The sequence below is a fragment of the Urocitellus parryii genome, chromosome 10 (genome assembly GCF_045843805.1).
Source record: "Urocitellus parryii isolate mUroPar1 chromosome 10, mUroPar1.hap1, whole genome shotgun sequence".
In the NCBI taxonomy this organism is placed as follows: Eukaryota; Metazoa; Chordata; class Mammalia; order Rodentia; family Sciuridae; genus Urocitellus; species Urocitellus parryii.
In genome coordinates this window covers 103591864-103618097 of record NC_135540.1, presented here as the reverse complement: position 1 = coordinate 103618097, position 26234 = coordinate 103591864, and the positions used below count along the sequence as shown (strand labels likewise).

Sequence of the window (26234 nt, the reverse complement as noted above, 5' to 3'; positions counted from 1 at the left end):
TATAATCCAGTCATACTGAGCCATTTCTCCTACCTCAAAAATACCATGTTGTTTTATGCTTTTATTTTATTGCCTGGAACACTCATCTTTTCTTTATAACATTATTTATAACCTTCAGACATATTTATTTGATAAGGTCTTTGCTAATTTCCCCAATAAACTAACCATTGCAGAATAAATTACTTAATTCCCTTAATTACTTTGGTGTTATATACCTCTTTATTCATTCATTGCTGTGCTATATAGCTATATTGGTTTACTTGCTGGTTTTCCCTATAAAGCTATGTGTTCCTGAAAATCAGAGACCATGTTTCATATATCTTTGCTTGCCTAGTTCTGTGCTCAATAATTATTTATTGAATTGAATGTTGAATATTTTGTTTTTATTATGTCTATGTTTTCTGAATAATAGAAATGAAATTCACCCTTGTTTATTGTCCTTTTAAATACTGAGATTCAGAGCAACTGAGTATTCTGAGTGTTTTTTCATTCATTTATTTCACATTTATTCCATTCATTCATACTACATTTATTCCATGGGGCACTGGTCTCAGTTCTTGTATTTGAACACGAATATAATCCTTTATCAAGTTACTTTTTATATGAGCATTGATTAATCTTAGAGGAGGTGGAAAAATCCAAAAATTAATGAGGAAGAATCTAATTAATGAAAATAATTGGGAAAATTATGTTGGCCCTTCCCTCCTTCCTTCCTTCCTTTCTTTCTTTCTCTCTCTCTCTGTCTGTCTCTCTCTCTTTCGATTGAACCCAGAAGTGCTCTAACACTGAGCTACACTACACTGAACCCAGAAGTGCTCTAACACTGAGCTACACTACACCCCCAGCTCTTTTCATTTTTTATAGACAGGATCTTGCTAAGTTGTTAAGACTGTCCTCAGACTTGTGAGTCTCCTGCCTCAGCTTCCCAACTCACTGAAGTTATGGGCGTATGTCACTGCACCTGACTACATTGGCATTTTCTACTTATTTTTGCTCTACATGTGTGCATTTTATGTGTGGTTACAGATATGAATATTTATTTCATATGCATTGTTGAACATGTCCTAATAAATGTTCACATGAACTTTAGAAATTTAGGTGTGTCAGAGCTGCCTAAGCTGTAACCAGAATAGAATAAGTAAGAAAAATCATCAGTAGCTCTAGAACAGTGCTGTCTAATTGAAATATGATAAGAGCAAAATATGCAATTTAAAATTTTCATATGGTCCACAATTAGATTTTTAAAAATGATGGTATGACTTTCTGTCTTCAGATTGAGCTAAGAGAACGAGAAATAGAAAGACTGTCAGGTACTTTGGATGGTGGTCGCTCCCCTGATGTCCTGTCTCTGGAGAATAGAAATAAAACCAATGAAAAGCTTATTGCTCATTTAAATATTCAGGTAATGGCTCTTATGATCATTTCAGTAAGTATATGAAATTCTAAGTGTTTTTAATGGTCTGTGGGTTTGTAAAAGTAATAAGGTTGTTCACTGAAGTATTATTTACAGTAGGAAAAAAATTGATAGAACCAAAGTATCAAGAAATACATTGCAGTTATTGAAAAACCTTGTTATGGAATATTTAATGATGTAGGAATTAAGATATACCATAAAGTTAAACATTTTTTAAAAAATGAACTTCAGGCAAAGTCTGATTTTCAATTTGCTTTTTAAAAAATCTATGTGTTTGGAAAGGGAAAATACTGAAAGAATATACTAATATATACTAACAAAACTTATCTTTGTGTAATGGATTATTCTAGCAGATGGTGTTTTTATTTTTAAAAAATTTTTGACTATATACCTTTTATAATGTAAAAAAGATGATTTTAATATATGTAAATTAAATTTATACCTTTTATCTACTTAGGCCATGCATTTGACTGAAGGGTGGAAGAGCAAGAGAGTTCCATAAGGCATGGCACATGAACTTTAGAAGCTTAGGTGTGTCAGAACTGCCTGAGCTGTAACTAAAATAAAATAAGTAAGAAATATCATCAGTAGCTCTGGAACAGTGCTAATTGAAATATGATAAGAGCCAAATATACAATTTAAAATTTTCTAATAGTCAGATTTTATAAGGTAAAAACCGAATTTTAATTATACTAATATATTTACCCATTATACCCAAAATCTTATTCACCTTTTAATGTTTTTTTACATTTTTTTTTAAACCAGGACTTGGAAATCATGTGTATATTTTATGTTTATAGTGCATCTCAGTTTGGACTAGCAACACTTCAAATGCTCAGTAGCCACATGAAGATAGATGCTAGTGGCCTCCATATTGGACAGCACATTGTGATATTCTTGTCATGCTTTTAGAACTCTTGTGTTGGAAGAAAATTCACACAAATTTCTTACTTATCCTTTTCTTCTGTGCATGAAAATAAAGCCAATGGATATATATTTTTTCATTAAACATTGTCAGTTTTACAAATAAAATAGTATTTAAGTTTACAAATATAAAATACCTGTGGTTTTAATTTCAATATCTTAAAATATAACTTTTTGAAATATTATTTTGAAAGTTCAGTATTCAGCATAATTACCCAATTCATATGCCTTATGAATTACACATTCAATTTAGGTTGACTTTCTTCAGCAAGCTAATAAAGACCTGGAGAAGCATATTCAAGAGCTTATGAAAACCAAGGAAACAGTGACGACTGAAGTTGTTAATTTAAGTAACAAAAATGAAAAACTCTGCCAAGAATTAACTGAAATAGACCAGTTAGCACAGCAGTTGGAAAGACATAAAGAAGAAGTACTTGAGACTGCTGATAAAGAACTTGGGGAAGCAAAGGTAATGATGTATTTAGGTTGTGAAAGTATTCTTGAAGTCTCCTAGAACACAGTGATGTTCCTATCCAGGTTGTTTATTTTGTTGTGTTTTTCATTTTTGTTTTGTATTTAAGATTTTCTTAAGTTTTGTTTATACCCACTAAATGATTGCATTTATTCTGGCCTGTTGGGAGTTTTTCTGAAGCATATTCTAGTCTTGGGATAGACAACTAAACTCTGTCCTGTTTTCCTTTAAGATTTCTATCTCTGTCTTTTATCTGCAGTGGGAGAGATTCCTCTGAAGTTAGTCATTTTTTTGTTCAAGAATCATTTAAAGGTGTCTTTTAAAACTGTATGACATTGTGCATTTCAAAGTTGATAGCTCACTTTTTTCATTTTTAAATTAAAATAGATGCAAAGCATGAAATTTCTAGTCTGATTTTAGATATAGCCAATGAAATCTAAATGACCCTTTCTGCTTGAAATTTTCATAAAATTTTATTTTAATATTTTATGCTTAAATAGCTTTTAAAAATTTTTTTTAGTCGTAAATGGAGATAATACCTTTATTTTATTTATTTATTTTTACTTGGTGCTGAGGATCAAACCCAGTGCCTCACACATGCCAGGCAAGCACTCTACCACTGAGCCACAACCTCAACCCCTTAAATATCTTTTTATATTCACCATTATACCTGTTTGGAATAAAAAGTATTCAAATTAAAATTTTTTATTTAAAAAAATTTCCTATAACTATAAAGTTCAAACTGTTAACATTTCCTCAGAAAAATGTTAATAATTGGGGGTAAAAGTGATCATAATACCACAAGTGTTGATAAATTTTAAAAAAGTTTATTGGAAATACATCTATTAATGAAATATAATGAGAGAGACAATATGTCTTATTTAAAGCTTTTAGCTAATCCCAACATTTCAGCATTTCAGCTCGTTTTTGGTAGAGGTAGTAATGCTGAACTCAGGGCCTTGCACTTGCTAGGCAAGTATTCTGCCACTGAGTGACCTCCCCAAGACCTTCTTTTTTTTTTTTTTTTTTAAAGAGAGAGTGAGAGAGAGAGGGGGACAGAGAGAGAGAGAGATTGAGAGAGAGAGAGATTGAGAGAGAGAGACTTTTAACATTTATTTATTTTTTTCTTAGTTCTCGGCGGACACAACATCTTTGTTGGTATGTGGTGCTGAGGATCGAACCCGGGTCGCACGCATGCCAGGCGAGCGCGCTACCGCTTGAGCCACATCCCCAGCCCAAGACCTTCTAATTAATCTTTTTATCTTGTATTCCTAAACTTTTTTTTTTTTTTAATATCCCGAAGCAGTGTGCCGTTGTGACATAAATGAAGTATAAGCCTTTCTTTGGAAGAGTGTGAAAGGGAAAGTAAAAATGGATAACTTACATAATACTGAGGCTGAAAGCAAGTTCTTAGGTAGTTCATTTTTAAGAAGCACTATATGTGCAAATTAAGTATCCAACTATTGGATCCTTAAAACTATGTACATACCAGAGTTTTACATAATACTTGGGAACTCTTTTTGCCAGGAATATAATTGAAGACCATACTGCTCTATATCACTGAACTGATTTTATACAATGTAACCTCCACTAGTTAATGTACTGGAAAGAAAACTCCCTCAATATAATAAAAACCATTTATGAACAGTCCATAATAAACATCAGACTCTGTGTTGAAAGACTGAAAACTTTCTTTAAAATAAAAACAAGTCTACGATACATACTTTCATCCCTTCTGTTCAACATAGTACTGAATGTCCTAGCCAGAGCAATGTGGTAAGAAAAAGAAATAAAAGGCATGTAAATTGCAAAGAAAGAATAAAATAATCTCTATTTACAGATAACATAATCTTTAGATCTTTAGATTCCATACACATGAAAGATAATAAATTTAATAAGGTTATAAGTTACAAAACAAAACAAGATATGATTTTATACACTAATAAGAAATCAAAAAAGGAAATTAAGAAATGTTACTATAGCATCAAAAAAACTCAGCACTTGAAAACTACAAAACTGCTGAAAATTTAAAGAAGTTACAGATAAATTGAAAGACATTATTCATAGATTGGAAGACTTAATATTCTTTTTTTTTTTTTAAGAGAGAGTGAGAGAGGAGAGAGAGAGAGAGAGAGAGAGAGAGAGAATTTTTTAATATTTATTTTTTATTTTTTTTTTTTTTTATTTTTTTTTTTTTTTAATTTTTTTTTTTATTGGTCGTTCATAACATTACATAGTTCTTAATACATCATATTACATGGTTGATTCACATGGATTATGAACTCCCGCTTTTACCCCGTATACAAATTGCTGTATCACATCAGTTTCCCTTCCATTGATTGACATATTGCCTTTCTAGTGTCTGATGTATTCTGCTGATTGTCCTATTCTCTACTATCCCCCCTCTCCTCCCCTCCCCTCCCCTCCCCTCCCCTTTTCTCTCTCTACCCCTTCTACTGTAAATCATTACTTCCATTTGTATTATCTTGTCTTGCCCCTCCTTTCCTCTTATATGACATTTTGTATAACCCTGAGGATCGCCTTCCATTTCCATGCAATTTCCCTTCTCACTCCCTTTCCCTCCCACCTCTCATCCCTGTTTAATGTAAATCTTCTTCTCAAGCTCTTCGTCCCTACCCTGTCCTTGTTTACTCCCCTTATATCAAAGGAGTCATTTGGTATTTGTTTTTTAAAGATTGACTAGCTTCACTTAGCATAATCTGCTCTAATGCCATCCATTTCCCTCCAAATTCTATGATTTTGTCATTTTTTAATGCAGAGTAATACTCCATAGTATATAAATGCCACATTTTTTTTATCCATTCATCTATTGAAGGGCATCTAGGCTGGTTCCACAGTCTTGCTATCGTGAATTGAGCTGCTATGAACATTGATGTAGCAGTGTCCCTGTAGCATGCTCTTGTTAGGGCTTTAGGGAATAGACCGAGAAGGGGAATAGCTGGGTCAAATGGTGGTTCCATTCCCAGCTTTCCAAGAAATCTCCATACTGCTTTCCAGTTCTCGGCTTACACAACATCTTTGTTGGCATGTGGTGCTGAGGATTGAACCCGGGCCGCACGCATGCCAGACGGGCGTGCTACCGCTTGAGCCACATCCCCCCAAGACTTAATATTCTTAAACTGTCCAAAGCCATCTATAGATCCAGTGCAATTCCTATCAAAAATTTCGATGGCTTTTTTTTTTTTTCAGAAAAAGAATAAAATTTTTACAGATCTCAATAGACCCCAGATAGCAAAAGCCATTTTATTTTTCCTTTTCTTCCCCTCTGTGGTTACAAGTGTTGAACCCAGTACCTCACATATGCTATTCAAGCACTTTACCAGTGCTACACCCCCAGCTCTTTTTATATTTTGAGACAGGGTCTCTTTTAAGTTGCTCAGGCTGTCCTGAACTTGGGATCTTCCTGCCTTGGCCTCCTAACTTGATGGGATTACAGGCATGTGCCACTGCAACTGACAAAACCTCTTGCAAAAAGGAGGACATTATTAGTACAGTTTTGGGTTTGCTGCTGCTTTTTAAAAATCCTTTTTTAAAAAATTATATTTTTTAAAAAATGTTTTTATTAGTGCATTATCGTTATACTTTGTTCTGCTTTTGTGACTTTAGTTCCATTGCAATACTATAATATCTCATCCCTCTCTTTTTCTACCTCCTTTTGCATCTTGTGTTTCTGCACACAATATACAAACATGGTTTCTCATAGCCCATTGACAATGCTCAGAAATGATAGCTTGGTTCAATAAAAGATTCATATTGGGTCATAATATTTTAATCCTGGCATTCTGCTCTTCAGTTGCAGAGCAGAGGAACCAGATTGGTAAAAGCATGTGAAGAGAAAACAAATAGAATAGGAAATGATAGTACCATAGGACATGTTCTAAACCCAGGGTCCAAGGAAGTCCTACAAATAAATGTACAGGAAAAAAAGATTTGGGAGGCTGGGGCTGTAGCTCACTGGTATAGTACTTGCCTCACATGCGTGAGGTACTGGATTCAATCCTCAGCACCACATAGAAAAGACAGGTAAAGATATTTTGTCCATCTACAACTAAAAAAATGAAAGAAGAAAAAAAGATTTTCAAGTGGTCCTTTTCTTTCAGATGTTATAAATAGGTTCCTGTAAGCATTGGGGACACCACAATATTAAAGAGAATCTTCTTTGTTGAAAATGAGTGAAAGCCTCAGATCTTACTAGTGAAGGGGAACACATGAACCACTAGAAAAATTACTTGATCTTATTGCATTATGACATAGTAATTAAGTATTCTTAGACTTTTAAGTGTTTACCTAACAGACTTTTATTCCTAGAAAGAGATTAAAAGAAACCTCTCTGAAATGCGGAATCTTGAGGAAACAATGGCAAAACTTCAACTGGTAAGTTAATGTCATATTGAATTGCCAGCATTTTCAGAAAGAAAAGTTTTGTGTTTTATTTTATATATATATATATATATATATATATATATATATATATATATATATATATATATATATTGAGATGTAATTTAAATATCACAATATTCTTTTTCGGGGTTGGGGTATACCAGGGATTGAACTCAGAGGCACTCAAGCACTGAGCCACATCCTCAGCCCTATTTTGTATTTTATTTAGGGACAGGGTCTTACTGAGTTTCTTAGCGCCTCACTTTTTGCTGAGGCTGGCTTTGAACTCAAGATCCTCCTGTCTCAGCCTCCCAAGCCACTGGGATTACAGGCATGCACCTGTCCATTCTGACTATTCGATATAAATGGAACCTTACAGTATATGGCTTCTTTCACTTAGCATAATGGTTTTGTGTTTTTTGTTTTTTTTTTTTTTTTTTGGTGGTTGGTGGTGGTACTATAGGTTGAACCCAGGGTCATTCCACTACTGAGCCACTTTTTAAAAATTTTATATTTATATCTTAAGCCCTTTTTATTTTCTTAATTTTGAGACAGGGTCTAAGTTGATGAGGCTGACCTTGAACTTGAAATCCTCCTGCTGAGTTTCTGAGATTACAAGTGTGTGTCACTGCATCTGTCAACATAATGTTTTCAAGGCTTATGCATGTTGTAGCATATGGTAGTACTTCCTTCCTTTTATAGCTGAATAATATTCTGTATAGATATATAATTTTATATATTTAGAACTCTTTAATCTTTTATATAATATGTTTATAAGTAAAATTCCAATTTGAAAACCTGTTAGGAATTTTACATTCTTTGAAACGACTGTATGACCTATCATTTCACTAATATTAAATCAGAAGTTGATAATTACTTGTTGTATTTGCTATTATTAAAAAGCACTCAAAATTGGTGCAACTTGAAAAGCAGTATGGAAATTTCTGAAAAACTTGGAATGGAACCACCATTTGTCCCAGTTATCCCACTGCTTAGCCTATACCAAAGGACTTAAATCAGCATACTACAGTGATATAGCCACATCAATGTTTATAGCAGTTCAATTTATAATAGTTAAGCTGTGGAGCCAATCTAGGTACCTATCAACAGACAATGGATAAAGAAAATGTGGTACATATATACAATGGAATATTATTCAGCCATAAAGAAGAATGAAATGATGGCATTTGCAGGTAAATGGATGGAACTGGAGACTATTATGCTGAGTAAAATAAGCCAATCTCCATAAAACCCAAAGGCTGAATGTTCTCTCTGTATGCAGATGCTAACTCACAATAAACTGGTGAGGAGGGGGAAGAATAGAGTTCACTGGATTAGACAAAGGGGAATAAAAGGATGGGACTAGGAAAGACAATAGAATGAATCAGACATAACTTTCCTATGTCATATATGAATACATGACCAGTATAACACCACATCATATATAGCAACAAAAATGGAAAGCTATACTCCATGTATGTATATCAAAATACATTCTACTGTAACGTATAACTAAAAAGAACAAATAAAAAAATTAAAAAGAGAGCAGTTTGAAGAAATTGAGAATCAAAAACCTTAAAAAGGGAGAAATTAACCCCTCATTAAAAAAAAATTTTTTTTAAACCACTCATTCCTCTTTTAATAGCTTTGGTATAAGCAAATTATTTTCCTAGTCATACTGCTTCTTCTGATTGTCTTCTAAGGGAAAAGATAATAATCTTGATGGCAGAAACTTGATATAGCATACAGTCTGGAACCAGCAGAAAGAATGTCTTGCATACAGTGTGAATTGGGTGCTCATCCAAAAGATTGAGATTTTTTTTTTTAATAGCCTGTTAAATTGGAAGACTTTCCTTTAAAATTAGAAACAAAGACTGATACTGATATACATGTTTTCTCATTATATAATGCTATATGTATATGCTGCACATAGTAGATACTCAAGTACTTGTTGATTTTTGTATGGAAACTGAACGACATATATACCACAGTGACTTCCTTTTTTATTCAACTTAATAAATCTTTAATTCAACTGAATAATGAATTAACTTAGTCTGGTAAATGTTGTCTACTCCTGAGTCTCATAAAATTCTTCCATTGTGTCAATCAATGTAAAGTAGGTGTTTCAGTGACGTTTTTGTTATGAACTCCATAAGGGCAAGGAATTTTTGTTGTTTTTTCTTTTTTTGTATACTCACTATAAATATTGTATTTGATTAATAATGCTTGTCTCACAACTGTAACCCAAATTTCAGTAGTGTTGGATGAGATAAAATGTTGCTGTTGTATTTTCTGACCTTTCTTATATTTTCATTAGTGCTATGTTTTATGTATTTTAAGATAATAATGATGGTATTAATAGCTAACATTTATTAAGCATGGTGAATGTGCTGGATACTGCAAAATGCTTCAGATCCACAGATTGATCCTTAACAGTGAATCCTGGGTGTCCTGGTTTTACTATTCCGTTCTGCAGATGAGGCTGAGAGAATAACCAACATAGTTGTGAATTTATATGGTAGATATGGTAGACTGAGAATAGTATGCCTTATACAGTCCTCTTTAAACATAAGTTTAAAAGTTTTTATTGCACAAGGACATGATTATTTAGGGCGGGAAAAAGGACAGTATGCTAAACAAATTGGAAGAAAATAAAACCTAAGGATTCTACCATCCACAAAGGAGCATTATTATAATAATTGGGTTTTATAAGTACCATAAAAGTATGGTACTTATAGCTATAGTTGATAATTCAGTTGAAACTGTATTCAACTAATTAAAAGTATGTGTACACATATATATGTAAATTGCTGTTTTATAAATGTTCTTACAAAAATGTGTATTTTACCTGCTACCTTTTATAGACCTATTATAAATAGTATTATATATTGTGTACTATATATTTATACCATGTAAATATATAATACTGTATATTCATTTGTAAATATACTATAAGTGTAAATATATAGTATTATATATAATATAGTATACATAGTAGTATTGTATATAAATATAAAATGCTATTAGAAATAGTATTATATATAATACTATTATAAATAGTGTTGTTTATAGGTACATATAATACTATATAAATATACCTATTATAAATAGACCTATTAATTATAGTATTAAATTTGCAGGAATTAAGTTTATGCCATAAAGAAAAGGAGAGACTAAATGATGAACTCCTTCTGAAATCAGACCTAGAAACTGTTGTACATCAGCTTGAACAAGAAAAACAAAGACTTAGCAAAAAAATGGAAGGTTTTGCAGCTATAGGTAAGATTTAAAATGTTAACTAAGAAGTGACAGTGGTTTGTTCTTCATATGTTATCTTTCATAGTATGTGATAGTTCATTCATTCACTTAATGAGTATTTCTTGAGTGATTACTATGAACTAGAAACCATGATAGCTACTATAGACAGAGTACAAATCTCAAGGACCTTAAGAATTCTTTTACATTTTGACTGGTTGGCACAAGGAATCTTCTTGAATACTTTGCAATGGAAGTATATTTTTCTTTGATATAGAGAGATAACAGAATTAAGACTAAGAAGACCAGTCAGAAAAAGAAAATTATAGAATCTTTTTTTGGAAATACAGTTGTATCAACTTAAAATGCACACTCACTGTTTCTGTTTGATCACCTACTACCCCTTAACTCCTCAGTCCACTGTAGTTGGCCCGTCCCCATGTCACCAAAGAAACTACTATTGTTAAAGTTATTATTATCTTCCATTATGCTAAATGCAATGGGTGTTTTTCATTCATTAGCTTGTTTGACTTCTTAGAATTTAACACAGTTGTCCATCCTTTCTCACTCTCCTACTTTCTTCTTACCTCCTCCTGGTTATCTGTTTGGATGAAATTTGTCAGTTCAGCCTCAGGTTTGCATTACACACTATAGCTTATGTCTTTCTGCTATAAGAATAATTATTTGGCCATGGTTGTGACTTTTATATTTGAATGCTTAGTGTTGTCATATAGTAAATGCTCAAAACATATCTGCTGAATGAATTAAAGAAGAGATGGGAGTGAATCAGAATACATCATGAAAATCATTCCATGCCCCAGAGTTGTAATTAAATTGAGTTGCACTGCACAAAATTTAAGCATTCAGTTACTTTTAATTTCTGTGTTAAAAGTTAATAATTGTGCTTTTCTGAAGGAAGATGAGTTTTTGTGATCTCTTTGTATATTCGTGTACTATATTAAATTCAAGGTTAATATTAAATTTGTACATATTATGATTAATTATTTGCAGGTATATTTTCTTCCAGTACATTTTCAGTTCCCTAGAAGATACCATGTGGGAATTTATTGCTTCATTTTGTAGTACTAAATAGGGTCCATCTTGTGATAGACAAAAACTGTGGGGGACTTTGACTTTTTGGACTTTATTTAAACATTTGATATTTTGCCCCCCCTTCAATATTTACCTTTGATATATCTGCTACTTGCAGGTGATACATAAAACAGCTCAGAATTTCTAGTAGCTTTCATACTAAAAGCTATTGATATTATTTATTTGGCTAATCCACATTTTATATACAACATCATTTTAAGATTTAACTACTTTAATTTGCAGAAAAAGAACTTACTTTGGAAGTTGAAAGGATGAGGCTAGAACATGGAATAAAACGTCGAGACAGGTCACCTTCTCGTTTAGATACATTTCTGAAAGGTATAGAAGAAGAACGAGATTATTATAAGAAAGAACTAGAAAGACTCCAACATATAATACAACGAAGATCTTGCTCTACAAATCATTGCGCACGTGAAAAACATTCAATATTTAAAACACTAGAAAAGGTAATATCCTTTTTATAAGAGTAATCAATAAGGCAAGAGAGGATCAGTAGGAAACTTTTCTGCTTTATGATTGTGTTAACTTTATTCGTAGTTGCTTTTAAAAAGCCCCTAATTTTGATTTTTGTTTTTGTCTGTGACTTGTAGTGTAGGAACCCTGCGTTAATTAGGGACACTACCCAACTACAGCATTTAGCATTCTCATTTTCTGGAAATTAAGAAAAGGTTGTATAACTGAGTCATGGGAGAAGTACAGAGGCTTCTGGGTTTCTAGAAACTGGAGCTCAGGGACTCAGGCTTACTTTCTGTATTAACTACATTTTCTCTGTGGTAGCAGAGTGGCTTTGTCCAGATGGCAGACAACATGGCTTCCTGTCATTTCCATCCTTGGTTGGACCAGTTAGGAAGATGTGTCACATTCTGCTACCAGACAACATCTTCACCACAAACCATACTGTGGGAAAAGCGGTAGATATTGAAAGCTGAACAGATTATTCTGCCCATCCTCTATAACCACATTTGCAAGTTGATAGACTAAAGATGTTACTTTGTTTTTGTTTTTTAATTTTTTTTTTGTTGTTTATGGATAGCATGCCTTTATTTTATTTGTTTATTTTTATGTGGTGCTAAGGATTGAACCTAGTGCCTTACACATGCTAGGCAAGTGTCCTGCCACTGAGCTTCAGCCTCAGCCCTAAAGATGTTACTTTGAAAGCCAGGTATGATGTTGCATACCTCTAATCTAAGCTGCTCCGGTGGGTTGAAGTAAGAGGTTCAAGGTCAGCTAGGCAACTTAGCAAGACTCTATCTCCAAAAAAAATATTTATTTTGTATATATTATTTCTTATTTTTCTTTTATGCTATTGGAAATTAAATCCTGGGTGTTACACATGCTAGGCAAACACTGTACCACTGAGCTACATTCCCAGCCTTTTTTTTTTTTTTTTTCAATGTTGAGGATTGAACCTGAAAAGGTAATATCCTTTTATAAGAGTAATCAATAAGGCAAAAGAGGATAAGTAGGAAACTTTTCTGCTTTATGATTGTGTTGACTTTATTCATAGTTGCTTTTAAATATCTACCACTAAGCTACATCCCTAGCTCTTTTCATGTTTTGTTTTTTGAGACAGAGTCACTGATTTGCCAAGGCTGTCCTCAAACTTAAAATCTTCCTACCTGGGCCTCCCAAGTAGTTGGAATTACAGGCATGTGCCACCACGTTTGGCCTGTATATATTTTCTAATTACATCTCCCATTGTATATATTATTTAATGTTGACCACGATTCATGAGAGGTTAAAATCATGTCACTATTTTAAGGCTTAAATTATTTTCAATGTTTGTTGAGTATCATTTGAGTTCTTTAGATTTTTTTTCTTTCTTCTTTTTTTTTCTTTCTTTCTTTTTAGCTTTGGATTTATGTGTCCCGAAAGCATATATGACCCTAACATTATCTGCATAGTAGGTAAAACTAGGGGAATTTAGGGAGAAAGTCATTAAAATCAAAATATTTGATTTTAGAATTGGATGATTTTACCAATTCTGTCGTCTTTTCTCTGTGGATCCTGTGTCCATTGTCAAATAGTTTTGTGCTTTCTGATTAGACTTTTTGCTTTTTAACCTCATTTCCTAATGACCGAATTTTGATTGACAGTTGTATAGTTTGATTTTCTTAGTGTGAACACTGTCTAATTTATTATCATCAGAATGAAGTGAAAGGGAACTATAGTGCAAGTTAATTTTTATCACTGAATTGTTTTTTATCTTTCATTTATACTTAGAATGCAGGAGGGGGAGTTATTAAATTGATCGTTTTTATTGTGTAGAAGACTCTTCCACAAAATGGTTGATTGGTTTAATTGATTAAGAATTTATTAAGTAGCATTGAGTAGATAAGTATCTCAAAGCTTTTAACCTAAGTGTTTGATTTAGTTGCTTGGTATAAATTCACAATTGAAAGACAAGTGATAGATATTGATAAGGTATTAGTGTAATTAGGAGATACCTTTTCTTCTGTTCAACTTAATTTTTTTTTCTTGAAATTTTATATTACCTAGCATAGACTAAGAATTAACTTTCTAGAGTTCAGAAATTCAGGGTGTTCAGAGTGTTTTAGAGTTCCAGTAATAAATTGTAGGTATGGTAGGGAATAATGGTTAACTACATTATTGAAAAATAAGGCAATTGTGAATCCTGGGAACTGGGGAGTACATTGCCTACCTAAAATTCAGTTACATTTAGAAATATTTTGTATTTTTTTAATATCTTTACATTTATTTTTTAAAATTTTTATTTATTTTTAAAATTCTAATTTGTCATATATGACAGCAGAATTCATTGCAATTCATACTAATAGAGCACAATTTTTCATATCTCTGGTTATGTACAAAGTATATTCACACTATTCTTGTCTTCATACATGTACTTTGGATAAAAGATAGGAAAAGAAGGACTCAAATTAGCACTATTTGCTGATGATATGATTCTATACCTAGAAGACCCAAAAAGTTCCACCAGAAAACTTCTAGAACTAGTAAATGAATTCAGCAAAGTAGCAGGATATAAAATGAACAACCATAAATCAAAATCATTCCTGTATATCAGTGACAAATCCTCTGAAAGAGAAACGAGGAAAACTATCCCATTTACAATAACCTCAAAAAAAAAAAAAAAAAAACTTGGGAATCAACTAAAGAGGTAAAAGACCTATACAATGAAAACTACAGAACCCTAAAGAAAGAAATTGAGGAAGACCTTAGAAGATGGAAAGTTCTACCTTTCTCTTAGATGGGCAGAATTAATATAATTAAGATGGCCATACTACTCAAAGCACTATACAGATTTAATGTAATTCCAATCAAAATCCCAATGGCATTTCTCATAGAAATAGAAAAAGCAGTCATGAAATTCATCTGGAAAAAATAAGAGACTCAGAATAGCTAAGGCAATCCTTTGCAAGAAGAGTGAAGCAAGTGGCATCACTATTTTTTTTCTTTTTTCTTTTTTCTTTTTTTTTTTTGGTTCCAAGATTTGAACCCAGGGGCGCTTAACCACATCCCCAGCCCTTTTTATATTTTATTCAGAGACAGGGTCTCATTAAGTTACTTAGGGCCTTGCTAAGTTGCTAAGGCTGACTTTGAACTCGCCATCCTCCTGCCTCAGCCTGCTGAGTTGCTGGAATTCCAGGTGTGTGCCGCCATGCCCAGCTATTATTTTGTATTTCTTTCTAAAACTGTTTTTGCTACTAGCTGTGAGTTTTCAATTCCTACCTTTTTACAAACTGTTTTAATGTAGTTTCTTGGGATTGTAACAAACCAGAAAACAAATTGACATTTTTAGTGTCACTAATTTTATCAACAAAACCTTGGTAATTCTGTTTTTTGTTTTTGGTCTTTTTTTTTGGTGTGTGTGTGTGTGTGTGTGTGTGTGTGTGTGTGTGTGTGTGTATGTGTGTTGGGAAGATACCACCCATCCACCATGGTTCCTATTGGCAGTTTTGAGGATAGTTTGGGGGAAGTGCTTTGGAGTTGGAGGCATAGTGCAAGTTCTAACTCCAACTCCACAAACTGGCATTACTCCATGCAAACCTGTTTCCTCATTTGAAGAATAGGGAAAGTAGCTACAACTTATTGTGAAAATTAAATGAGATAATTTGTATAAGGGTCAAACATAACACATAGTTCCCAATACATGGCTCATTTCTTTATTATTTGCTGGTTTGAAACAAATCAGATCTAGGTAGAAAGTTCAGTAGATACATACCAAGTGCCTGCTATGAGAATACAGAGATAAAGAAGACAGTTCCTTGGAGCCTTCACATTGCATGTGTGTGTCACATTTGTATGCTGGGAATAATAAAGTTGTGGAGGGGAATTAATGATTATATATTAACAATAATATAAATGTAGATATACTGAACACAGTGGTGCTGTAATCGCAGCTACTCAGGAGGCTAAGGCAGGAGGATTGCAAGTTTGAGGCTAGCCTCAGAAACTTAGCCAGATTCTATCTCAAAACATAAAAAAAGGACGAAAGATGTAGCTCAGTGGTGAAGTGCTCTAGGTTCAATCCGTATTACCAAATAAATAAATAAATACATTGAAATGTAGATATTTAAATAAGATATATGTAGAGTAGAGTTAGAGTTTTTGCTGACGTAAGCCAAATTATGTTCAGGGAATTTGTCTTATTAGGTACCATACTGAGCACCAAACTTGTAGTGAACAAGACCAAATACCTATCATGTCCTTCATAGAACTTAAATTTTAGTGGAACATACTTTAAAAACAAGATTTTTTTTTTTTTTTCAGTTCCAGGAATTGAATAAAGGGCCTCATGCTTGCTGAGCATGTGCGGTACAACTGAACAACATCCCCATCCTCTAAATAACTTTTTAATCTCATTTATAATAAGGGTTAATGTAGAATGTTAATTCTACATTAGCCCTTATTATAAAAAGATTCAGAACTCTAAGAGAACATAGAAAATCTAAATTAAACTAGAGAATCTGGAAGTATTCCTTGCAGAAAATGACTTTTAAGCCGAGACCTAAATAGTAATGGAAATAGACTGTTAAATCTTTATTCATTGAGCTCTCCTTTTCTAGAATCTGCATAGGCCAACTTTTTTCTGTAAGATTTTTAAATTTAGATAAGTTACAGTTTTCTTTTCCAGTTTTAAGCCTTGATCAAGTCCTGAAATCCTGATCTGATTTTGTCCTATTAAACATCTTGTCCTTTAAGGTGTCCAGGTAACTAATCTCATCTTTTATGCCTTGATTTTGCTTGTTAGCCAAGAGGATAATTTATTTCCACATGGAAGGTGAGGGATACCCCACAGCTATCTACCATTTACCAAGTCTGCATTGATATTGTATGTGCAGTAGATACTGAATAATATAGGCCAGGACTCTTTCCACTGTACCAAATAATCAGATTATTCCTACTTGGGGCTTCTACATTTAATACTTCAACATTAAAATACTATAAATTGGGCCGGGATTGTGGCTCAATGGTAGAGTGCTTGCCTTGCATGCGTGAGGCACTAGGTTCAATCCTCAGCACCACATAAAAATAAAAAGATTGTGTCCATCTATACTAAAAAAATTTTAAATAAGGTACTATAAATTTACCATTTTTATTTTTCATGATAACAGTTAAGATAGTGGATCTTTCTTTTTTCTTTTCTCCTTTTTTTTTTTGTTGGTTACAATCAAACCCAGAGCCTCACACGTGCTAGGCAAGCACTCTGCAAGTGAGCTGTATCCCCAGTCCAAGATAGTGAATATTTTGAATTGTATTGGAAAAGTAGCCTTATTCTTATGTTAGAAATGTTGGAAGTAGTTGCTTAATTTGGTTAGTATCCTTAATATACATTGCCTTGTAGAATATTTACATTTGTCTAGTTCCAGAGATAGACCTCAGTAGGTGTGAAACTAGAACAATTGGTGTTGATGTCTTGGGGAAATTGATCTTAATATTCAGTCAGAGAAAACACTGAGGAATACACTAGGCTGTTAAAATTACTTGTACTGGGTGAATAAGCACATATAATAATACCTCCCTTATCCCTTCCCTGGAGAGGAAAGTATCCTTTATAACTAATGGTAAGTCTGGGATAGGTTTCAAAGTTTGTAAGTATAGCAAATTTTTATATGCTGCTGATGCTTCTGGTCTAAGGTTATTCTGTAATTTTTTTTTTTAATGTAGTTGAGATTGAATACAGGGGCCTCATACAGAGTTATACTTTAAGTATCACTAATATGAACATCTCTAGTAGATATTTGTCAAAGCATCTAAATGATTGTCAAAACATCTGATGGAATCTGATCAAGTAGAATCATTGGTAATTGGGTCCTTTGCTGGAAACCTAAAGGCCAAGAAATTTGCCCTGTACTGTCATTCCCTTCATCTACTCTCATTATAGATTAAAAAACAATTGTGTTCCTTAGTTACATTAAATGAACTTATGTTCTTGTTGTCTGTTAGCTTCTTTCAGTCAGTCTCATCGCCAGCATCTTTATGACAACCATGTAATAATGATGATTATAACAAATAATAATTTCTGTATTTTAATTATGTTTCAGGGTGATTATAATTCAGATATTCATCTGATTGCAAGAGAAAGAGATGAACTTCAGCGTATGCTAGAAAGATTTGAAAAATATATGGAAGATATACAGTCCAATGTTAAATTATTGACAGCAGAAAGAGATAAACTAAGTGTCTTATATAATAAAGTAAGAAGTTTGCTGGAATTAAACCAATAGATTATTTAGAACTAGCTAACTTTAATGGAATGTATATGTATTCTTCAGATTTCTGTAACATATGGACTTCCTTTATGATTAGATTTATACTTCTATTGTCAATTGTGTTCTCAAAGCAGAGATTTCCTTCTTTGTTTACATTCTTGCTCTTTTCTAGCCTATTTATGTGTATGGTCAATTAGAGATAGCCTCCTTCTAAAACTACCTGAGCAAGTCTTAGCCTGACTCTGAGCAAAATTTATCCCTGGGATTCATATGTGCCCCAGCATGCATCCCAGGGTTAAACTTGGGTAGCATCACTATTTGAAATATTGGCTATTAAAGACTTAACCTCAAGTGAAGAAACCGCTCGAGGGAAGAGAAAATTGGTATAACTTGGCCCCATTACAAAGCCTAATTTGTCAGAGGGCAAGGTGAGGCCTAACAAAGCCTGTAGTCTATCGTCAAAATTTTTCCAATACCAATACCTATGAAGTCTTGTTGCTACTTTCACAGGAAGAGAAGACATGTAAGTTAAAAGGTTCACTTAAAAGAGCTATTTTCACTTTTTGATCTTTTTTTAGGATTTAGTAGTATAAATTGATCTACTTCTATTATTTCCTTGCAGCTGGCATGGATTTTAGCTTTCTTGGTCAACTTAGTTAATTCCTATTTGTCTGCAATCTAGTTTCCAACATTTTGTGGCTGCAACCTATCAATCTTCTTGTTCTTTTGTTGTTTTTGATTTTATTTAATTTTGATCCTTTTGCTCTCATTTTGTTGGGATTTGGGAAGAGAGTAAAAGTACCATGTGTTCAGTATGCCTTTTTTTAAAACAGGAAACATATCCCAAGTGTTTTTTATTTATATCTTTTAATTCTTTAAGGCTCAGGAAGAATTATCTGCACTAAAACAGGAATCCACTCAAAGCACAGGGCCAAATAATCTCCTTAGTCTTATGGAAAAGGAAAAAGAACTTGCATTATCTGACTTAAGAAGAATTATGGAAGAAAAGGAAGCTTTAAAAGAAAAATTAAAAGTAAGTAGTAAAATTAAATTTTTTTGAAAGGTAACTTATTAAGAAAAATATTTTTGTTCATATATTCTGTGAAGTTACAATTTTGAATATATAATTAAAATGTGGTTGACAAATTATAGTCATGCTGGCCAAATTCAGGCCACCTTGTTTGTGTATGTATGGCCTATAGCTAAAAAGTGTTTTTGCATTTTTAAAATTGTTGAAAAATGCCAGGTGTAGTGGTATACTCCTGTAATCCCAGCTACTTGAGAGGCTAAGGTAGAAGAATAGAAAATATGTGTCCAGCTGTGGCCAGTAAGCTGAAACCCTGTCAAAAAAAATCAAAGGCTGAAGATGTAGCTCAGTGGTAGAGTGCCTCTGGTTCAGTCCTAAGTACTGAAGAAATCAAATCAAAAGAATTTTGTTTATAATGTAGTACTGAAATTTATTTACATATTGTTTAAAGCTTTTTTGTGCCACAATGGCAGAGGTAAGAAACAGCAACAGAGACATTTGGCTATAAAGCCTAAAATATTTGGTATCTGTTTTTTTTTTATTATCAGAAAGCAAAAGGAAATTTTTCATATGAAGATGGACATCTTTTTTAAATAACAATTTTATGGAGTTTTTTAATACTATACAGTTCACCCATTTAAAATGTACAATTCAGTGGTTTTTATTTTATTGACAGATTTGCATGACCTTTACCACAGTAAATTTTAGAAATTTATCACCACCACAGTAAGAAACCTTCATACCCATTAACATCACATCCTATTTCTCCCAAGTTTCCTTAGTCATAGGCAACCACTAATTCATTATCTGTCTCTGTGCATTTGCCTACTACGATGTTCCATATAAATTAAATAATGGCATATATGAATTTTTAAATATTATTATTATATGTGTATATTTTTGCAGTGGCCTTTGCACTCCACCACTTGGTCATTTCAACAGATACCAAAAAGATAAGTGCTTGTGCTAAAAGCTACCATATTGCATAGACACTAAATTCCCAATCCAAATAAGTAAGTTTTTAGGTCTGACATCTCTCATGGGCATGATGTTTTCAAGGTTCATCAAGAATGATGCTGTTATGAACATTTGTATACAACTTTTTCTGTGGATGTATGTTTTCATTTGTCTTATGTATGTACCTGGTCATATGGTAACTCTGCGTGATTTGCTAAGTTTGTCTTTAACCATTGAGAGGCCAGGCTGTTTTCCAGAGTTGACTATACCATTTTATATCCCACCAGTAATGATTAAAGGTTCTAATTTCTCCACATTCTCACTAATACTTGTTGTCTTTTTTTAATTTTATATTATTAATGGGAGAGAAGTATCCATTATGGTTTTTATTTGCATTTCCCCTGTGGCTAATGATGTTGAGCATCTTTTCATGTGCTTATTTACCATTTTTTAATCTTTTTTTTTTTTTGCCTCATATCAGCTTCTAAGAGTTCTTTATAAATTTTTGATAACAGCTCCAATAGATTTGTGGTTTGCAAAACATTCCCCCATTCTGTGGGTCATCCTTTTACTTTTTTTTTTTTAAGTTGCAGTTGGACATAGTACCTTTATTTTATTTACTTTTCTGTGGTGCTGAGGATCAAACCCAGGGCCTTGCACATGCTAGGCGAGCACTCCACTGCTGAGCCACAACCTCAGCCCCCTTTTACTTTCTTAATATGGTATCTTTGAAGCACAAAAATTTTTAATTTTGATGAGGTTCAATTTATTATTTTATTACTTGTGCATTTGGTGTCATATCTAGAGGCAATATTTTGTATTTCCTATTATCTCCCCAAAACATATTTACTAATACCTGTAAAGCACATAATGGTGCTCAGCATATTGTAAGTTCTAAATGTTGTTATTATGGAATCCATAGTTTTCTAGCAATTAATATTATGAAATTAATACTTTGAAAATAGCAGTTAAAATCAGGAATAAAAGCAAGCATTTTAAAGGTAGTCTTTATGTCACAAATTTTCAGTTAACTTTTTTACTCCAAAAATACAGTTTAAGAATGCTTCTAATTGGGATCTTTTGGAATACTGCCTTCCAGAAATTGTTCTCTTATAAAAAAAAAAAAAGTGTTAAAATTACCAAATAAAAAACTTCTGTGCAATATGGCAGCTTTTAGTACAAGCTACTCACTCACTCTTTTCCATATCTGTTGATGCTCAAAGAATTTAAAAATATGATTTAAAAAGTACAGTACTGGAAACTGGAAAAAAGCAATATTCAAATTACCAGAATACTTCTGGGTTGTGGGAAACAGTATTTGGTGATTTTATGGTAGATCTTTTACTTAAAAACTGAACAAATAATCTCAATCCTTGAGCTTCCTCTAGTATCTTTGTGTTATTCTACTACTCACTCATTTGTCAAATCCAGGCAACTTTACTAAGCTCTCCCTGAAATCTCTTGTATTTCAGTTAATAACCAAGTCCTATCAGTGCTACCTCTTAAATAATGTTAAATATTTAGTAAGCCTTTCCCCATGTGGGAGATTCTGTTCCAAATACTTTTTGTATGAACTATCTCAGTAAATCTTTTGTTTGATTGGCAAAATTATTTTATTTATTTTTGTTGATTTTTTAAAGAAAATCAATGACAGTAAAATGCATTACAATTCTTATTACACATATACAGCACAATTTTTCATATCTCTTTATATGAAATATAAAGTATCTTGACACCAATTGATATCTTCATACATGTACTTCGGATAATGATGTCTATCACATTCAACCATCCTTGCTAATCCCCAGCCCCTCTCCCTTTCCCTCCCACCCCTCTGCCCTATTTAGAATTCATCTATTCCTCCCATGCTCCCCCTCCGTACCCCACTATGAATCAGCCTCCTTATATCAGAGAAAACATTCGGCATTTGTTTTTGGGGATTGGCTAATTTCACTTAGCATTATCTTCTCCAGTGCCATCCATTTACCTGCAAATGCCATGATTTTATTCTCTTATTTCTGAGTAAAATTCCATTATGTATGTATGCCACATTTTTTTTTTTATCCATTCATCCACTGAAGGACATCTAGGTTGGCTCCACTGTTTAGCTATTGTGAATTGTGCTGCTATAAACATTGATGTGGCTGTGTCCCTATAATATTCTGTTTTTAAGTCTTTTGGGTATAAACCGAGGAGAGAGATAGCTGGGTCAAATGGTGGTTCCATTCCAGATTTCCAAGGAATCTCCATACTGCTTTCCAGATTGGCTACACTAATTTGCAGTCCCACTAACAATGTATGAGTGTACCTTTTTCCATATCTCTCACCATGCACAAAACTCAAAGTGGATCAAGGACCTAGGAATTAAACCAGAAATTCTGCATCTAATAAAAGAAAAAGTAGGCCCTAATCTTCATCATGTGGGATTAGGCCCCAGCTTCCTTAATAAGACTTCTATAGCACAAGAATTAAAACCAAGAATCAATAAATGGGATGGAATCAAACTAAAAAGTTTCTTCTCAGCAAAAGAAATAACTGTGAGGTGAATAGAGAGACTATATCTTAGGAGCAAATTTTTACCCCTCACACATCAGATAGAACACTAATCTCTAGGGTATATAAAGAACTCAAAAAGCTAAGCACTAGAAAAACAAATAACCCAATCAACAAATGGGCCAAGGACCTGAACAGACACTTCTCAGAAGAGGATATACAATCAATCAACATATATATGAAAAAATATTGATCATCTCTAGCAATTAGACAAATGCAAATCAAAACTACTCTAAGATTTCATCTCACTCCAATCAGAATGGCAGCTATTATGACAACAGTAAATGTTGGCAAGACTGTGGGGGAAAATGTACACTCATACACTGCTGGTGGGACTGCAGATTGGGGCAGCCAATATGGAAAGCAGTATGGAGATTTCTTGGAACATTGGGAATGGAACCACCATTTGACCCAGCTATCCTTCTCCTTGATCTGTATCCAAAAGACTTAAAAACAGCATACTACAGGGTCACAGCCACATCAATGTTTATAGCAGCACAATTCACAATAGCTACACTGTGGAACCAACCTAGATATCCTTCAGTAGATGAATAGATTAAAAATATATGGCATATATACACAATGGAATATTACTCAGCAATAAAAGAGAATAAAAGTATGGCATTTGTGGGTAAATGGATGGCGTCAGAGAAGATAATGCTAAGTGAAGTTAGCCAATCCCCCTGAAAGCAATGCCAAATGTTTTCTCTGATATAAGGAGGCTGATTCATAGTGGGGTAGGGAAGGGGAGCATATTTTCTTAATATTTTCAGTATTTGGCCCTAGCTTCTTTTCTACATACTCACCTCTGCTGTTTGCCTCACTTTTCTTAACGTTCCAGACTTAATAGACTTTTTTTGCTTCTAACCTTCCATATGAAAGATTCCTTTACCCCTTCCAATTCCTTTGTCTAGCTAGTTCTTATTCATCATTATGTTCAGATTAAATGTCATTATTCAGACAAAAAAGAACATAGACATTAGATTCTTTTTTGATATATGAGCATAAAGTTCTGGCCACATCAATGTTTACAGCAGCTCAATTCACAATAACTAAGCTATGAAGACAACCCAGGTGCCTTTTAATAGACAAATAAATAAAAGAAATGTGGTGTATATACACAATGGAATATCAGTCTTAAAAAAGAATGAAATTATGGCATTTACCGGTAAATGGATGAACTGGAGACTATCATGCTAAGCAAAATAAGCCAGTCCCCCAAAAATCAAAGGCCGAATGTTCTCTCTGATATGCAGATGCTAACACACAATAAAGGGGGAATGAAGAACAGAAGCTCATTGGGTTAGACAAAGGGGGATGAAGGGGAGGGGGGCGGATGGGAATAGGAAACACAGAATGAATCGACATAACTCTCCTATGTTCATATATGAATATACAGCCAGTGAAGCTCCACATCATGCACAACAAGAAAAGGATACTAATTAAAATAAATTATACTCCATGTATAAAGAACAAAAATAAATAAATTTTTGAAAACTAGCCCTGTGTTTATATTGTTGACCAGCCTACTCTTGAAACTCTGATCTTCTGTCTGGTGTTGTATTCTATTTCCTGTCTTTCTGTTCTTGTATTTTTTTCCTTCATGCCCTGTTTTACGTACATCTCTTATAGGGTATATTCTTAAGCTTGTTACTTAACCTACTGGACTTTTCCCTTCATAGTTGTGCTAATATAGATTGACTTGTGTAAGTCTTTATGAATGAACCCATACTAGTCTGTGTCTTCTGCTGCAATCATGTATGGAGGTAGATAATGTAAAAACATGAGAACCTATTATGCTTTTTTCTTCCTATACTTTTTATTGATGCATTATAGTTGTACATATTAATGGGATTTGTTCTTACATATTCATACATGCACACAATGTAACAATATAATTTGGCCAATATCACTTCCAGCTGTCAGGCTTTTTTTTTTTTTTAAGCCAAAAGCCTGGTTTTTGTAAATTATCTAATGATTTTGTTTCTAAAACATTTCTGTTTTATCAAAAGATAAATATAATAGCATGTAGACTTACATTATATACTTTATTGTCTGATATAAATGAACATTTTCTATAAAATTCTCTTTCAGAATATCCAGGAAATGAATGTTTTTGGCAAAACAGAATTAGAGAAAACTATTGAACATTTGACATGTGTTAATCATCAGGTAATTTATCAAACCAAACAAATTGGGGTACATTATGTATTGTATTAATGCCTATGTCAATTATGTTTTTTTAAAGTGTTTTTTTTAGTTATAGATGGATACAGTACCTTTATTTATTTTTATGTGGTGCTGAGAATCAAACCCAGTGCCTCATGTGTGCTAGGCAAGTGCTCTACCACTGAGCCACAACCCCAGCCCTCAATTATGGTTTTAATACAATATGTTTTTTAAAATTACAAAGTAATATGCTAGTAATGTTGTATAGCAGGGAATAGGAATATGTACACTCAAGGCTGATTACTTGGGTTCAAATCCTCCTTTGTCTCCTATCACCTATAGGCAAGTTACTTGACCTGTATGTCCCTCAATTTCTTTAAAATGTAGGAGTAGTGTTAGTACTTCTTAGGGTTTTTGTGAAAATTAAATGGATTAATAATACATATGAAGAATTTAGAAGCGTACTTGGGCCAGGTGTGGTGGCGCATGCCTACAATCTCAGCAACTCATTTGGTTGAGACAAGAGGATGGCAACTTTAAAGCCAGCCTCAGCAACTTAATGAGACTCTAAGCAACTTAATGAGACCCTCTCTCAAAATAAAAATGGCTGGGGATGTGGGTCAGTGGTTAAGTGCCCCTGGTTTCAATCCCCAAAAGAAGCAGAGTGTAATCATTTGTTAGTTGTTAGTTATGATTATTGTGGTTTTGGTCTTATAAAAATAATTATATAATACAGTCATAGAGTAAAAAGTGAAATTCACCCTTGCTGTTCATTACAGTCATCTCTTAATATCCCCAGGGTATATCCGTTCATATACCATAATCTGAAGATGCTAAAGTACTCTATATAAAATGGCATAATTCTTGCAAATAATCTATGCACATTCTATCATATACTTTAAATCATCTCTAGATAATTTATAATGCCTAATACAATGTAAATGCTATATGAGTAGTTGTTATACTCTCTTGCTTAGTGAATAATGAATAGAAAAGGCTGTACATATTCAGTACAGATCCAACCATCATATTCAGTCTATGGTTCGCTGAATCTGTGAATGTGGAACCCATGGATACAGAAGACCAACTGTACTCTCTCTAGAGATAGGATTTTTAACAATTTGGTGTGTTCCCAACAATCTTCTGTTTCATTTCGATTAAGTTCTATTACTGTTTTCACTGTTTTTATTTATTTGCCTTCTAATTCTGTCATTTGGGTCAGTTGACTTTTCTCCTTATCATGGATTATAT

The 26234-nt window shown here is 33.2% G+C and overlaps 1 protein-coding gene across 1 annotated transcript in view; it reads left to right on the top strand.

Annotated features, from left to right (window-relative positions):
• Positions 1-26234, top strand: part of Cep135 (centrosomal protein 135) — a 74694-nt gene that overhangs the window by 12326 nt on the left and 36134 nt on the right. Inside the window, exons 7-14 of the mRNA XM_026386121.1 lie at positions 1274-1402; positions 2592-2807; positions 7140-7205; positions 10355-10493; positions 11805-12028; positions 18110-18262; positions 19158-19310; positions 24909-24986. Coding sequence (XP_026241906.1) covers positions 1274-1402; positions 2592-2807; positions 7140-7205; positions 10355-10493; positions 11805-12028; positions 18110-18262; positions 19158-19310; positions 24909-24986 — 1158 coding nt within the window. The remainder of the gene's footprint in view (positions 1-1273; positions 1403-2591; positions 2808-7139; positions 7206-10354; positions 10494-11804; positions 12029-18109; positions 18263-19157; positions 19311-24908; positions 24987-26234) is intronic.